Raw genomic sequence first — 16,369 nt, forward strand, 5'->3', positions numbered from 1 at the left:
CTAAAGCTGGTGGCTTTTCTGCCTATGTTAACTGGCAGATACTAAGTTTCATAAAAGCATGTGAGAAACCTTATCGGAGCGTGCCCTGAAGGGAAACCCAGGCACAAGTTTAGACACCACAGTTTCAGCAGTAGCATGTAGTTCCCCAGGAAGCTGAACCAGAATGAAACGTGTTCACCTACATCCAACTTCATCTCCAACATGCATCTGAGAAGGAGCACGTCAGATGAGCGGCAAAGAGCCTGAGAGGTTTCCCTGTGCTTGCTGAGGAGTCCTCGTCTCAGCAGGGACTCTCTCTGCCACCTCCATTCATAGCTGCTTCTAAAAAATTAAACCCTCCCATCAGCCAGAGCAGACGGTGCAGGGCTGCCTGCTAAGGAGTCCCTAGGTTTCCACCCCAGGCCTCCAGTGGAGAGACTAGTTTTTGTTGACCCTACTTTGCTTGGGCACCCAATGGAAAGCACACTGCGAAAACAGTGCTTCCTCCCCATTTATTGGGAGGATTACTACCATTATCCAAACTCTTTTAGGCTCCAGCCAACATCTGTGGATCTCCACAGATCAAAACATTCACAAGCAGCCAGTGATTTTGGTTGTCTTTGTGCCCGAGCCAAGTGCAATCACCCAGCAGCAGTTTTTGAGAGGCCACACAAGATCCTCCCTGAGCCTCCGAGCTGGGTTTAGCTGATGTAAAATCAGGGCCACCAAAACTCAACAGCTCTTTTAGCAAACTTTGTTATCAACCTGCTTTCCAGGATTGAAGAGCAGCTACGGGGTTGAGCTGCGCATGGCCCTCAGACATGATAAAAGCTTCCAAAAGCAAGTTGTGATTTTGAGTGCTCCTGTTTTGGGACTTTCAGCTACAATATGCTCCCTCTGGATACCTGCACGGTTGATCCTAACATTTAGCTCCTATTTCCATCCTTTGCACTGCTCCATCTTCCAGCTACTAGCTACATCTATTGTTCCCGTTCCAACTTCCCAAAGGGATCATTTGTTGAAGCGGCAGCGGTGGGGTTTCTACTGTATTCCTTACCACACGTCAGCTTTCCTTCCGTAGCCTTCTCCACTGATAACCTCTGGGCTCATCCAGTATGGTGTTCCTGTGACAGATTTAATCCCAGTCCCAGACATGCAGATGGTCTGGATGCGTTTGCTGGCCCCAAAATCTCCAAGTTTCACATTTCCAGCAGAATCTCTCAAAATATTGGCACCTAGGGGGGAAAATCAAAAACAAAAACCCCAAGAGATGAAGCAGCAACCTGAGTTGAAGTGGCTACAGTGAGGAGAGCAGGAAGGGCAAAGGCAAAGAGCTGGACATGAGGGAGCCTTGATGGGTCTGGACTCGGCATTCCACAAAACCCACCTCTCCTAAGGCAGCTGCTCTCCAGGAGGGTTGACTCCCATCAGCTCTCCTGGATAGCCTCACTCAGCGGGTTTCCCAAAAGTGAGCAGTGAATAGGAGACAACAGATCATCCTCCCCACGTGTAGACAGCAGAACAGAGCTTCAGATCCCTCTGAATGCCAGGGCCTCTCAGTTCTTGGGTATGTTACGCCAGGTTTTCAGATGTGTAAGGGCAGTTAACAATAATCCCTCTCAAGTACTTAACCTGGGCTTCCCAAGCAGGAAGACAGCACAAGATTTTGGTTTCAGCTGCTTATTCAGGATTCTCATGGTTCAAGTTGGTGAAGGCCAGGGGCAAAAATACTTTAAATACCAGATCCCAGCACTATGTTTTGCACAAGAATTTATATTGGGGCGGGGGGAGGTTGGGTTGAACAAATACAAGCAAGTAATAAACCTCTCTTATGTGAATATTATCTACTTACCTTTAATGTCCCTGTGGACAATCATATTGCTGTGTAAGTAGAAGACTCCCTGCAGGATCTGCCTGGTGTACTTCCGAGTGACATTCTCGGTCAGAGCACCGTAAGCTTTTAGCTGGTCCTTTATTGAGCCCTGTTGCAAAGAAACAACATACATCAACTGTAAGGACCAGCAGAACCAGGTGCATCACGTCGCAGTGACTTTTTAAACTTTCCTGACCACTCCACCTTCCAGCTCGAAAAAAAACCCAACCCTCTGCTGTAGAAACAGCAAGATAAAAATCCACTAAGTGCTGAACAGAGCAAGGACTTGTCCCCAGTGTCCCAGATCCCAGTAGAGAAAGAGGTATGGTCTCTGATGGGTATCAGTGTTACCTTCTGCCACCACTACAGATCTTTTTCCCCCTCTAGTGGCTGGATGTCACCAAGAGCTCATGGAGAGGGACCAAACCAATGAGGAGTTACAACTCAAGTGAGAGGATCAACTCAAGTAGTTTTTCAGGGCCAAGCTGATGAGTCAGTCTTCTATGAAGCCTGTCCCCACAACTTCTCACAGCAAGGACCACCCACTGCCATGGGGCAGAAAGACTCATGAGGGACATGATCAGCCCCACATGGGACTGCTTCACCAAGAAGACCCAGGGTAGACAATTTGCAGGTACTTGAATTTCTGCCCCAGGCATGCAGGCTCCTACTGGTTTGATTTTATTGATCAAAGAGGAAAGGAAGCAGGGGTGCAGACATCTATCATCTGTAAGAGGCTGACCCCCTTGGTTTTAGCTATATTTTCTGCCAACTTGGAAATGGACATCCCTTACTATGCCAGAAGTGGGTTCTAGCAGGGATGAACCAGAGGCAGATTTGAGGCTCAGAGAAGTCACACCCACAGATCTACCTCCAGCATTCAGGTTGGCTGAAGAGCAGGAGGGGAAACTCATCCTGTTTCTGCCTGTCTTGCAGCTCCGGGATTTATCCAAGATTGCCATAGTCCTCTTCTGGGAACGGTGGGATACTCTGCTCCAAGTCAGTCACTCAAACTGTATCAGCTTTTCCACATCCACCCACCTCTGCTGTCGCTCTGCCCAGCTACTGTTTTGGCCTTCTTTGGAGGCTGGTGGTGATCCTGTCGATGGGCCTCTCCTTTCCCTTTCACAGTGCTGCTGAAGTAACCCGAGATGCTCTGAAATTACCCCCTTGTGCAACCTGTATGCAGGGTGTATTCCCTCACCCACAACCCGAACAAGCTTTCTTATCCTGGCCTCCCTCACACTGAATGGGGGACATCAAACATGATACTGTTTGATGGGGGAAACAGGGTCTTCAAGGCCCGTAGTCAAATAGACCATTCCACTTCCCAAGCATAAATTTAAAAGAATAGTTTATGGGTAGGGCAGGACAGAAAATACAGAGTCAGCTATTTAATGGGGGCAGTCGTAAGAATGCCAGGCTAATGGTGCACCCAACCTTGGCCCCGTGAAGATTTTGCCAAGCTGGCTGCGCTAAATCAGAAGCTTGGCCAGACCCAGCATTGTGGAGCTGCTGTCCTGCAAGGTTTGGGAACTCATTCACTTCCACTGGCCTTGGAAACCAAAGCCCTGAGCTGCTTTTGTGAAATGAGCCGTTGTTGCAGCACGAAAGTCAATCTGTATTTGGTCAGAGCTCTGGTTTATCATTAAAAAAACAAACATTCAACTTCCAGCCCTGCTGGACACTGCCCCAGCATCAAATGTTGGTTTCCTGGCTGCTAACAAACATCAGCACACTGCAGAGTAAGCAGCAAGGGGACTGCTGAAAATCCCAGGTTTTATTCCTCTGGGTCCATACCGCGTGGTAAGGCCTGAAAGTGAGATGTCTGCCCGCAGGGAGAGAGGGAGGACAGGGCTTGGAAGGTACTCAAACGCATGAAAGTCCACCTGATTACTCACATGCAAGATGCGTTAGGAGAGCTTCTAGCACGTTTACTAATGACCAAGATTATTTGCAACCAGATGACTTAATAGTGCCTTCTGACCTTACAAATCTCTGTATAAACAAGGGTTTATTCTCCCACACTCTGGGGAATGAATCCAGCTGGACAGGCGGGACTTAGCAGACCAGATCCTCTGGCAATGTAAATAGCATTATGCTGGTTTATACCAACCGATGACTTTGTCTAGGTGGCTGATGTAATTCACATGCTCGCAAACAGAGAAAGAGATGTTCAACTAATCTGTGTACATTCCCCAGTCCCTGCTTAGGCTCTCTCAAAGCTTTCTGATCTTCTTTTTCCCTAGGGCTATTTCATCCTCTATCAGCAAAGTCACAAATTGAAGCCACTCCTGCACAAGAGGATAATGCTACCAACAAAAAGTTCTGTCCTGAACAGGAGAAGACTTACAAGTGAGTAACACCATTTTTAATACACACGTGCTGAAAGCCATAAATAATTGATGACAGCTGTGGGTGGACAGTTGTACTACTAACTTTTCCTGCAGGGATTTGCAATAAATACTTAAGGATGGGCTCAGGCCACAGTGTTTGGAGGCAGATCTGGATCATGTCCCACATTCACCAAGTTCAGATTCCAGACGGTGAACACACCCTGCTCCAGGATTCAAATCTAAAACCTGCCTTCAAGGCTTTTGATTTCACCCACTGCACGTTGAGGGGCTTTCACCATGACATCTGACTCACAACCTAAGCTTTCCCAAGCCTCAGGGATGCATCCACTGTTTTGGTTTGGCTCATCAGATATAGAGCAGTTCAGCTGAACAGTTCAGCAGAACTCCAGATCCAAATTTCACCAAACTCCAGGGCAGTCTAAATCTGTTCTCTGTCTCTCAGAATAATCTTTAGCAGGAACCACACTTACCCCTGGCATGTATTCAACAAAGATAGACAGTTTCTTCTCCTCAGGATCCCGCAAGCACCCGTAGTACTGCACTATCCTGTCGTGACGGAGAGTCTTCAACAGCTGAATCTCACATTCTAAGGCATTCACCTCCTGCAACAAAACAGACATGCTTCGTGACGAAAGGGAATGGTTACTTTGGCAATATTATCCAAATATTGCTCGATGCTGAGCACTCTTTTCACAGCACCTGTGAAGCTGCCCACGAGGACATCAGCCACGTAAGGCTCAAAAATGAGGAGTGCTGCCCTAAGAATAGAATAGAATAGACTATTTCAGTTGGAAGGGACCTACAATGATCGCCTAGTCCAACTGCCTGACCAATTCAAGGCTGACCAAGAGTTAAAGCATGTTCTTAAGGGCACTGTCCAAATGCCTCTTAAACACTGACAGGCTTGGGGCATCGACCACCTCTCTAGGAAGCCTGTTCCAGTGTTTGAAGAAACAGGTAAGGAGAGAAAGAGATGGGATACACGAGGGCTTGGATTTGAGACAGGTTTACTTATTGACTTGTGCTCAAGGGGTTTTTCTGGAAAGGCATGAGTGAAGATACCAGCAAAGCTACTGCGGAGCCCAGAGCAGGAAGAAGATGAAGGGAGCAAGAAGGCTGAAACTAAGGAAGAGCAGACAGACCTGCAAGAGATGATACTCAAGACAGAGCGGCCCAACATAACCAAGGAACTGGGAGGTAGAGGAGTCATCGGTGCATACTGACTGGTGCCACAAGCCATTGGGGACCACGCCAAAGAGGACAAACAACACACACTGTCTTTACACACTGCCCTCCACCACCCCTCAGCCTCCAGCCCACAATCCCCCAACATGCTGCAGAACGCAGTCCTGCTCTCATACTCACTTTACTTGTCTCTTGACTGTCAGGGTCAAAAGGCACCTGTTTCACCGACAGCTCCCGGCCAGTGTCGGCATCATAGCAGAGATAAACTTCCCCAAAAGCTCCTCTTCCGAGCAGCTTCCCCAGCCTCCAGTTCACAGGTGCCTGCAGGGCTACACGAGAGAGGAGAGGGTTGAGAGAAGAGCACAGCGGGGAGACTTCAGCACCAGGGTCCACCTGACCCTACAGAGTGCAGATCAGGCTCGCAATGAGCTCACCAAGGCAAGCAGTGAGCCACCCTCTTCCCAGGGGCAAACCAGTTTTAATTGCACGAGTGCTACTGGTGGGGGGGGGGGGATGTCTCCCAGTCTGCGTTAGTATAAAGCAGAAACAAGTCCCAGAAAAGTCATATTTCCTTAGAGTCCTTCCTCTAGAAACTGCTTTCTTAGCTAATGTTGAACATTCCTCTGCTATAGGAGTGGTTAGCAGGATATGGCATGGCTGAGCAGCAACCCAGGCAGGGACCAGTAAAGAGTTTTATCTCACTAGTCATTTCTAGGTTGTTATCCATCACTGAACAGGCCCAGAATGCACCAATTTCTACAGTACAGGCAGTCTTGCAGTACCAGAGCAGCCTGCAAAACCTCTGCATCCATTTGCTCCTGCATCCCAGGTCTCCTAGAAGCTTCTGCTGTGCGAGCACATCGACAGTCCAGGACAAATGCAATTTTCTGCAACTCAGCAAGTGATGAAAACCAGCTGACCCCATACGCGCCCTCAAGTCAAGGCCAAGGTAAGATACAGTGTGTTGTATTAAACCTTCCTCATTGAGACGTAAGCTAGCGCAGTGTGCCTTTTGTTGGGGATGGAATCAGGGTGCATTCACACATGGTTAGCTTAGCTGATGTCCATTAACTCAGCAGGTGACGGTAACTCAATTTTGTGTCGAGACCCAGATGTACTGAGGCCTCAGACATTAGTGGCTTTGATTCACTTACAGTTCCTAGCTTTCGTAGGGGAGGTGCTGAAGACCTGCAGACCTTTTTCACAATTGTTCCACCATTTGGGCCTGTACTCGTCGTACTGCAATGTGCTGAGCTTGCTGTCCCCATTAAAGCTCTTGGTTCGGCTAGAAGGGACAAGCTGAAACAGGTTCTCCTGTGGGAAGTAACTCCTTGGGAAAGTCCTCCGGCCTGTAGGAGAAGAGGGGGAGAGTTATGGCAAGAACGCACACACCAGCTTGGATCTACCTATCACCACCTTCTCACGTCACTGCCCAGAGCCAGTCATGCACCTCTTCAAATTAAACAAAACCAGTTTAATGAAACTGAAGCAAAGCCTTGTGAACATTTTTAATTCAATTTAAGAGTTGTTAACAGCAGGCATTACATCTAATGCAGATGTTTCCAGAGGCATTTGCAACAGTTTAATTACATTAGGGGTTTTGTTGGTTGTTCCTCACAATTAAACTCTGAACAGGCAGGGATTTACACTGCAAATTATCCCTGCCATCCCCTAACACCACAATACAAATGACCACACAAGCAATGCCAGATCTCATGATAATTGCTTGCACAAGGGTGGTGTCAGTGAGAGATGAAGTTCATTCTGGAAGGCTCAATATGCTGTCTGCATGTCCTCAGTATTTTTTTTCCAAGGGAATTTGATCCTTATTCAGTTTTGCCTCCCACCACTTGCAGTCTCACACAGTGAAAGAAGGAGCAGCAATGAGGTGATGGAGCGGGCCCCAAAGCTCAGAGCTCAACAGCTTAAAACAGAGATGTGAACAGATACTGCTACCCTGAAATTGCTAGGGGATTTCCTACAGCTCTGTGAGAAACCTCCTGTAAAGGTCACAAACCAGCATCCTCAACAGCAAGCCATTTAGGGGGACAGAAAGGTTGATATCACCAGGGATGAGAAATGCTACCCATCCATGGGGCTAAGTTAAAACACTAGGTATAAGCAGAGGAGGAGCTGAGCACTGACTTTCATACATGCTGTAGATGCTCAGCACTTCCCAAGAGCAGACCCGCAAGGTGTCACAGAGCATGCTCTTCAGAATACGCAAGTGAATCCCAAATTACTTGGTTCTTCTCCTTTTATTAGAAAATCCTCCTTCCCAAGTCTCTCCAGTCCTAGGCATTGTCACAAGCCACTGAGATCCTGGACCGAGCACCTCCCTCCCCAACCCTCCATCATTTTCTTACCATCACTGTAGTCCTTGCGACTTTGGGAGAGGTGGTACTGCCTCGGAAAGGTCCCACCTTTCCCAAACCTCTCGCAGAACGGGATGTCGAAATCTGTCAGGAGGGAAGAAGAGATGCGTTTCTGAGATCAGCTCAGTATCAAATGCCCAGAGCGTTTCTTATGGGAAAGCGTTCTGGTCTTCATGCTAAATTACAGGCACGAACGAGGCGACAAGCTGTTCATTTACACGACCATACATTCCCCAAGGCTCACTCTGAAATCTGTCCACAGTCACACACTCCTTAGTGGAAGCTAAGGGTTAGACACACTGGTCTCGGTTCCCCTAAAGCAAAGAGGTTTAACTGCTGACTTTATGGACCCTGGCCCACACTGTCCAAATACAAGGCAGGGGATTAACATAGGCCATGCCTGATTTCCAAGACAGTGCACTAAACGTCTTATTTGCACATGGAAAATACAAAAATTAGCGTGGAAACAGAACTGCCAGGCAAGGTCAGGCTGAGATCCATCTATTCCAAAACCTCTGCTCTGATATCAGCTATTTCCAGGGAAACGCAAAAATCCAGCACTTGGCTAACACCGGAAAATCCCTTCCCTCCTTCTTCTTAGATGCGACTCCTGATCTCTGAAAGCCAGAGACCAATTTATACCCCCAGAGCTCCAAACTTTTATATTTACTTTGATTGATAGACTTAAGAATATACAGGAGGGACTAAAGACCATCAGTTTAGATCAGACATGAGATTATGAGAGAGATGGATGGACATGTGAGATAAGGACATATTTTTTAAATAAAAAAAAACACAGCACAGGAAGCCATTGCTGGTAGCACTGAATAACTTGAGATTAAAATATCTGTCATTTCCCCCCCCCATCTTTCACCTCCTGTTTTTCCTCCATCCAACTCTAATGACACAGTCCATTCTGATTGTTTGTCTTAGCCTGAGGCCAGCAGCCGCTCCTTGGAGACCACTCCTGGCCTCGGCCGCACTTCAGCATGATTTCCCCATTACAGCAGTGTGCAAGAGGAGTACATAATGGCTGCAATATGGTCAGTAAGAAAAGTAACAAGGACAGGTCAAGAGGTTCCCGGCCAGCCACGTGTAAGCGACGATGCCGAGTGGTGTCTCAAACCAAAATGCTTCCCCTACCACCAGGGATGTATTAAAACCTTCAGCGACATGGACTGACTGCAGCTTCAACTCTACACTTCAGTCTAGAAATCCTGCCTCAGGCCAGAAATGAGTTATCATGCTACAGGCTGACTGCCATTTGTTCATTTTTAATAGTGAAAGTCATTACAATATTACAGAGTTTCCATGATTTAACCAGCTGGATGTTTATAAGTGGTTAAGCAGTAACCTATGATCCTTGCAAGTTACCAATACACTTCCTCTAATGGCACTTGCAGTATTACAGATTACTATTAATGAAAGAGGTATAACTCCCTAGAGAGTTTGGGACTTGGGTTTTGCTATGTAGGAAGCTGGGATCCTGAAAGTGCAACTCACGGGTACTATCAGAGACAAAAGGTGATGCCACAAGGCTGTTTCCAGCTTCTCAGCACCTCCCAGTTGACTCCAAATACAAGAGCAAGGCCCCCTCAGCACCTTCTTCCAACACAGAGCTCATCTCTGATCTTTCAACAGCTATACTTGCTTGCATTAATTTACTTCAGGGCCCTTGCTACCCAGTTTGGACTGTTGTTGCTGTAAACCAATTCCCAAACCAGGCCCAAATGTTCTTCAGTGCTACCACTATTGCTGAGAGCCAAGAAGGGTTAATGATGACAAGAGCAGCCCTGCCTGTGTTTGATGCTCTGGGTCTTTTGATTTTAGAGAACATTCATGTTTGACCATTGCAGGGTCATTTTGCAGTGTAACCTAAGCAATGGAGCTGGTTTGCTTGATTGTTTTTAATTACTTTTTATGCAGTGCCACCCCTCTAATAGCCTTTATCCAGTTTCTTTATTACATGCTTTTTATACTTTTAAGCAAATACAAACCTCCAAGAGTGCTTACCCATGCAATCCAGACTGTCTTTGGGATGGCTCTTCCTTCCAGGAACAGGGGTTTGAGTAAAGGGAGGGCTGCAAAGGGATGGAAAGAAAAAAAAAAAAGATACACTTTATTATATCAGAAAGGCTGTAGAATAAATTAGGAAGTGATGACACGCAGAAAGCACAGGCTATACCACAAGACGCACTGACCACTGATCAGCCCAGTCTACCCAACTAAACTCCCATCTTCAACCTGCACAAGAATGAAGTCTGGTTTTTTGCTGGATCACAGCTTGCCCTGTGGCAAACAAAAGGGATGCTGCAGAAAACACACTCACCAGGCTGAAACGAAGCAGCCAAAGACCATAACACCTATGCACAAGACAGCACTGAAGGAGGCCTGCAGATTTCTCTTCCCTCAACATCAAGTGTTCAACCGTGCAACTCTGCTTTCTATGAACGTTGCTTAGCTGCTGCAGAGTCCTTCGGTCACACTGTATTCATGCGGATCTCCCCTTCTCTGCAACATCATCCCCCGCCTTCCTCACACAGGAGGGTCTGTACCACCCCTGGGCACACGCACCCTCCCAGGAGACCAGAAGGGAGAGAGTGAGCTTGGTGCTTGAAGGCGCAAGGTCTTTAAACTACGCTGAGAGGATGATAAAGCACTGCATGGGGATCTCAGTGATCCTACCCCAGCCTCTGTAAGGGCCAACAGGGTGATCTGGACAGGTTGCTTTTCCACTCTCCCTTTTAACAAAATGGGCATAGTAGTAGAAATCTGCTTTGTAAAGTGCTCTGAAATCTATTCATGTCAAAGCTGATCACAACAGGTTTGCTATGGTGAAGAGGAATTTGTCGTGTTATTTCTTAGCGTCAGACTGGTCACCATGCCTGGTGACTAGCTCTGCCCTCTTGAGGCTAATGCCATCTCAAGCAATTGGCAGCCATCACTCAGCTACATCTTTGGAGGAATAGTCATGCTTACTCCTCTTTCTGCCTTTGAAGAATACAGCCCTCCTCGTGCCTTTTCCAGGTCCTAGACCCCATGACTAAACACAGCTGCCTGCTTCTTTGTATGTGAAACCAAGCCATACTACCCTCTTGCAAACATGCCTAACACTCTTCTCTTGGTTCACAATAAAGCGTTATAACCAGACCATGCCCCTTCTGTTGTTCTTCCTAGCAAAATCTGTGCAAAAGCAAAGCTGGGGCATTGAGGCTGGGAGCACACAGAATCCAGCTTCGATACAGCTGTAACAACGAGCAAATACATCACAGGAAATTATTAAAAGCCACAAAAAGGAAATGGACCTTGATGCTGAGACAGATCCAAAATGCACAGAGCTGCAAACCCGAAGCACGCTACACAATCAAATCAACACAACGCAGACCCGCCGGAACACAGCCTTGATGCTGTATGGCAAAAGCAACAGGGGAAAAAAAAGAAAATCTTTGATGCAGATGGAAAAAAATATATATTGCCTCCAAAAAGGACACTGTGTCTTATACACAGCCTACCGTGCACAGCAGCAAACATACAGTTGCTGTGCACGTGTGAGCTTGGACCAACCAGCCGCACCAACTATTGAACTGCAGCCTGTATTAGTACAACGTGTCCTAGATGCTTCCTGCCGAGAAGCTAAACTTAGTTGTTGCTCGTCTAGTGTCCTCAGCACTTTGACTGACATGGCCGTGGCTGCTAGCAGTGCACAGGGGCTGCCAAACTTACAAGCCCTCAACAGAGAGCAGACAGCATGCCCGGAGAGGAGGAGGCATGGAGAGGCTAACGGAGTACTGACCCGGTGACTGCAGAGAGCTGGAGGGGTAGGAGAGGGAGAAGCAGAAAACCTGGGCACACAAAGCCAGGATGTCTGCAGATCCCCAGCTACTTTGTCCAGCTCAGATTACTGCAATTCAAATCATACCATTGCACAGATGTCTGTGCCAGGATCTGGTTTTTAGCATTCAGGATGCATTTGTTTTTCTCAGGTACATCCTCATCCCAACAGGAACCTCAGGGGATGCCGCTGACCCTGCTCTTCTCCTGCTATGGAGTGGAGGCTGCATTTCAGCTTGTGAACATGGTGACATGCACAACTCACCTGTCTACAGATCTGTCCAGCGACTGGCAGCTCCCAGAGAGCGACTCATCAGGGCTGATGAAAGCTTCAAGCATCTGACAGTGAAAGAAAAGGGAAAACAATAAAACCATGCACTGTAGCTCTCCAAGCTCCAGTACCAGCAGACCTCTGCAGGGTCAACAAAGCTCCACTGAAGCCAGCTGCTTTACACCAGCTGATGCCAGCCGCAGTGAGATCCAATCTAACAAAAGTTTTCTTCCCAGTGGAAATCCATTTATGATGCCCTCTATGGATTATTGTTCTTTCCAGCTGCTATTTGCTAGTAGGGAAACCGAGGCAAAGATAATTAGCACCCTGATGTTCAAACCATGCTGAGAAGTCAATGAGGTTCAAAGTGCTCAAAGTATTTGTGAAAAAAAATAGTAACAAAAAAAAAGAAAATCAGGACACAAATGACGTGCCCAAGGCCGGTGGATATTGTGCGCCACAGCCAGGATCGCAGCCCTGGACTCCTGACTTCCCCAAGCTGCCCTGGCACATGAGACCAGCCTTCCTCTCCAGTGATAAGCGAAGCATCATCAGGGCTTTTGGCTGGAGGAACTGGCTTGGCTCTCACTAGCTCAGTGAGTCAAAAGCTGCATTTGTGTTGCTTCCTGGATGAGACATTGTACTGGACGGGGTTATTTATAGCTGGTTAGTAACAATAGAGGTTTTGTATTGAGTGGCAAACCTAGGGGCTATGTGCACTTCTACGTGGAGCAGAGCTTGCTCAGGGCCACGCTCTGCTGCCGTCGGTAGATGCATCCTCCTGGCTGCAGACCCATTGTGGACACTTGTTAACCCCTACTCCACAGCCAGCCCCAAGCCCAGCTCGTTCCCAGGAAAGCTGAGCAACGAGGGTTAAACACCACGTGGAGTCACGCTTCGCTGGCTGTCGGACCCACATCGCTCCTCCTTCCCCGTGTACAGGAACAGCCTCCCTTTCCATGTGCTGTTCCTGCGTTAGACGTCCTCAACCGGTTGTCATAACAGCTCACATTGTTTTGGCAGGACAGTCCCAACTGGAAAGTGAGATTTTTCTGTGCTTCCCAGTTTTTACCCCAAAGCCTCATCCTTCAAAGTGCACCAGCCAAAGAGGAGCAAGACCCTTGCCAGACCCCACTCTCCACCTCTGCCAGCCATGCCAGGTCTCTCCCAGCAGTTAAAATAATGCTGAAACGGACTCATTTCTCGAAAGCATAGAAATCCATTGGGAATCCAAGCAGGCTCCATACTCAACCTCTGTCCATCTGCCAAGCTGGTCTCAAGGCAAAGACTGCAGTTATATCACAGGCTTGCACGGGGGCATCCCCCAAAAGGCAGCAAGCACTAGCTTGTAAGTGGTTTTCCACAAGGCACATATGGAAGCTGCAGCACGAGGACATTCTGAGGGCAAAGCCCATATGGCGAAAAGCATGGCTGCACAATGAGAAGAGGGGAAAAAAAAAAGCCAACCCCAAATCCCCTTTTTCCTGCATTTAACTCGCCAGAGAAGGGCAGCAGGCCACCCACAGCATGATGCTGGGGAAAAGTGAGGAGAGCATCTGGGAACCTTCATCAGGAGCAGGCTCAGAGCTCAGCTAGCGCTAACAGAGCTCCATTAAAAGCCAGTGGAGCTGCGCTGATTTACACCCAAGAGGGGGTTCATGTGGACCCTCCCCCGGCACGCACACACAATTTGTCTTAATCCTACCAAACGTGTTTGGAAGGCATGTGAAAACAATAGAAAGCCAACTTTTGGCTGCAAGGAGCACAAGATACATCTGCAGTCTGACGCTGCCAAGACTCACCCGGAGTGACTTCTTATTTTATTAATGGCTGTATAATAAACCATTGAAAACACAACTTTGCCATGGAAACACTGGCACAGCCTGCACACAAAAGCGGAGCTAGTGGGTGCTGTTTGAGTATAAGAAATGCACATCTCCCTAGGCAAGATCCTTGGGAGCTGTCACAGCAGCCTGCTGGAGTGAGCTTAGCGCCTTCCAGATGTCCTTCCGTGTCCCTCCTGCACAGCTAGTCCTCCTGCAAATTGTGGATCCTGGTCCTGCCCTTCCAAGAGCTTTGCAAGAATGAATTGTGTGCCCAGTTAGCCCAGCTGACTTCACAGGACCTATACTAAGCTTTTCGGAGCTATAGCTTGAGCAGAGATGCAAATGGAGAGGGAGGTGTAAGCTGCTCCCACTCTGATCCCTCGACGCTCCAGAGTTTCCCCCATCGTGGTTACCAAATTGACTGGAGGAAGAGGTACTGCTCATCACTGTGCTGAAGAACTAGCTGCTCTTTTATTACTGAGGGATTGGAATATACAAACTCCTTATTAAGAGAGGAAAAAAAATATATGGGGGGACGAACAGAGAGACAAAACCACAGAAAGAGGCTGCAGGCAGAGCCAGGAACTGTAGCTGGAGGTCAGGCAGAAACAGCACACGGGAAGCAGCGAGAGCTGCTTACATCCCCGGGCTGTTGCAATCACAGGCAATCAGTTGCTTCACACACTCCCTCATGGTCCCCGTGATCTGGAAAGGCTGCAGCCACAAGGGCCCGGCAGCTGGTGTGCACGCTTGTGCCAGATCTACGCTCCTCCAGAGCTACCTGAGGTGCCTGAGTATGTTGCCATCACCACTGCAGCCGATTTTAGGGTTCCTGGAAATCGGGCCTGCTGTTTCTTGAGCATGTCAAGCCCAGGGGCACCCGTGCCTGGAAAAAGCTGGCCTGAGCCACATGCACAGGGCCCGCTGGGGATTTAATGGTGAGAACGGCACTGACAGCGCAGCCTCCCTCGTGCCTGACGCTGTTCCAGTTTAACCCACACTCCCCGGGCCCCACTTACGTTCTGATCCATGGTCTCGGGGATGAACTCGCCCTCGCTGTTGATGCTGGTATAGGATCCCTGGCGAGCAATCTGCTGCTGCTCTTCGGGAACGCTCCCTGGGGGTGGAGAGCTCCGGCCAGTGTGCAGAGAGCCTAGGACACGGGAAAGGCATGGGTCAAGGAGAGGACTTGCCACATCCAAGTCCTTTCAGAGACGCTGTTCCAGTGATCACAGACCTCCCGGAGACGCTGCTGGGTTTGAACTTGGGTGGAAGGGAATGGAGGAACTAGAGATGCAATACTGTTTACAGGCATCCTACAAAGCTTGTGCAACAGGGACAGTTTGTTACTGTGGGGCCACACAACATCTAGCAGACTTGGCCTTCAACCTACCCTGGATCCTACGAGCTGTGCACTGTATCCAGGTGCTCTGTCAACACCAAAAAGAAAAGGGGTCCAGAGTTTTGTTGTGATACAATCAGACAATCTCAAAGCAAAACGCAAATCCAAACCCACCTCTCCTCTTTGACTTCCAGGCATTTCCTCCCTGGATCATGTCACTGCCTCGTTCAGCAATCTGGGAACAGCCCAGGTGAACTCGGTGCAACATCACTTAAACAATTCTTATATGGAAAACAATTTGCACTCAAATACCCCTCTTCTCTCCCCCTTCCCTATACGAAAGTAAAGAGGAAGGAAAACCAGCCCTCAAATCCAAGCATCACGGGGAGGGGCAAGACTTACGGGATCAGCTCATCCCATCTCCTGCCAAGGGAGGGTTGTCTCCCCTGTCTGTAGCCCCAGAGGCTCCATGCCTGCAGCTGGCAGAGCCTCCACACTGGCAGAGCCACCTGGAAACCCCTGGGGCTTTACAGTGCATCATGCACACCTTGGCACAGGGAGCAAGGCTTTCGCAGGCACACCACCAGACCTGCTTAGCAAAGGGGGTTTCTGTTTTGCACCTAGGAGACAACTCCACAGCTTCTTTACGTCGATGGCCCATTCCTCCCCATTATTCCCTCAAATCCACCCTAACTGATTCCTTGTGCCTTTCAGGATTTAGGGAGTGTTGCCCTCACTTGGCCCAGATGCACAGGCTTGGCTCCGCTTGTCTTTCTGCAGTCCCTCCCCTCCATCTCTGGGCTGTCATCACTTCATGGCAAGGAATTGCTGATGGAGGACCGTGCTGCTCTGTGCTGGAGCTTTAACCAGCTGGAATTGTGCAATGTCAGCCTTCACACCAACACAACAACTTGTTTTTAAGCAGACTTCTAAAAAGCACACATCCTTGAAGAGTTAGAAAGCACATGGAGATGTGCTTCCTTACACTGCTTACCCACTTTTGTTCGTCACTACCATTTGGTAACAACATGCCCAGGCTTAGCACAATATTGCAAGAGAAAAGTACTGGGAAGGGGCCTGTCCGATCGTGAAAAGTCAACACTGATCAACACAACACTTGTGCCTCTTCTGCTGCTATTTTGCATCACAGTCACTGTGCCAGATTGATCTCTGGCATAAATCCATCAGCATGATCAACACTTCAAGTCCAAGTCCCCACCTTCGACTTAAGCTGATACGCATCAGGAGCTCCTAACGTTAACAGTGTCACACCAGCATTAAAGATCACTAAATCAGGCTTGCTGGATTTATACCAAATACATAGATATCT

General features: G+C 48.4%; 1 protein-coding gene and 1 long non-coding RNA gene across 5 annotated transcripts in view; one reads left to right on the plus strand and one right to left on the minus strand.

The window, feature by feature from the left end:
- The window catches only part of LOC142405246 (mitogen-activated protein kinase kinase kinase 3-like), an 83,262-nt gene that overhangs the window by 2,413 nt on the left and 64,480 nt on the right, over positions 1-16,369 (minus strand). For all 4 annotated transcript variants that reach the window (XM_075492310.1, XM_075492311.1, XM_075492312.1 and 1 more), the window contains 9 exons: positions 14,717-14,850; positions 11,866-11,939; positions 9,783-9,850; positions 7,761-7,853; positions 6,549-6,743; positions 5,575-5,723; positions 4,680-4,811; positions 1,832-1,961; positions 1,037-1,214 (listed from right to left, as the gene is read on the minus strand). In XM_075492310.1, the coding sequence (XP_075348425.1) occupies positions 1,037-1,214; positions 1,832-1,961; positions 4,680-4,811; positions 5,575-5,723; positions 6,549-6,743; positions 7,761-7,853; positions 9,783-9,850; positions 11,866-11,939; positions 14,717-14,850 (1,153 nt within the window). The remainder of the gene's footprint in view (positions 1-1,036; positions 1,215-1,831; positions 1,962-4,679; positions 4,812-5,574; positions 5,724-6,548; positions 6,744-7,760; positions 7,854-9,782; positions 9,851-11,865; positions 11,940-14,716; positions 14,851-16,369) is intronic.
- On the plus strand, positions 4,028-9,021 carry LOC142405249 (uncharacterized). The gene is made up of 3 exons (XR_012774108.1): positions 4,028-4,207; positions 6,224-6,343; positions 8,703-9,021. It is a non-coding gene; the product is annotated as an uncharacterized LOC142405249 (long non-coding RNA).

The sequence above is a fragment of the Mycteria americana genome, chromosome 2 (assembly GCF_035582795.1).
Source record: "Mycteria americana isolate JAX WOST 10 ecotype Jacksonville Zoo and Gardens chromosome 2, USCA_MyAme_1.0, whole genome shotgun sequence".
Taxonomy (NCBI): Eukaryota; Metazoa; Chordata; class Aves; order Ciconiiformes; family Ciconiidae; genus Mycteria; species Mycteria americana.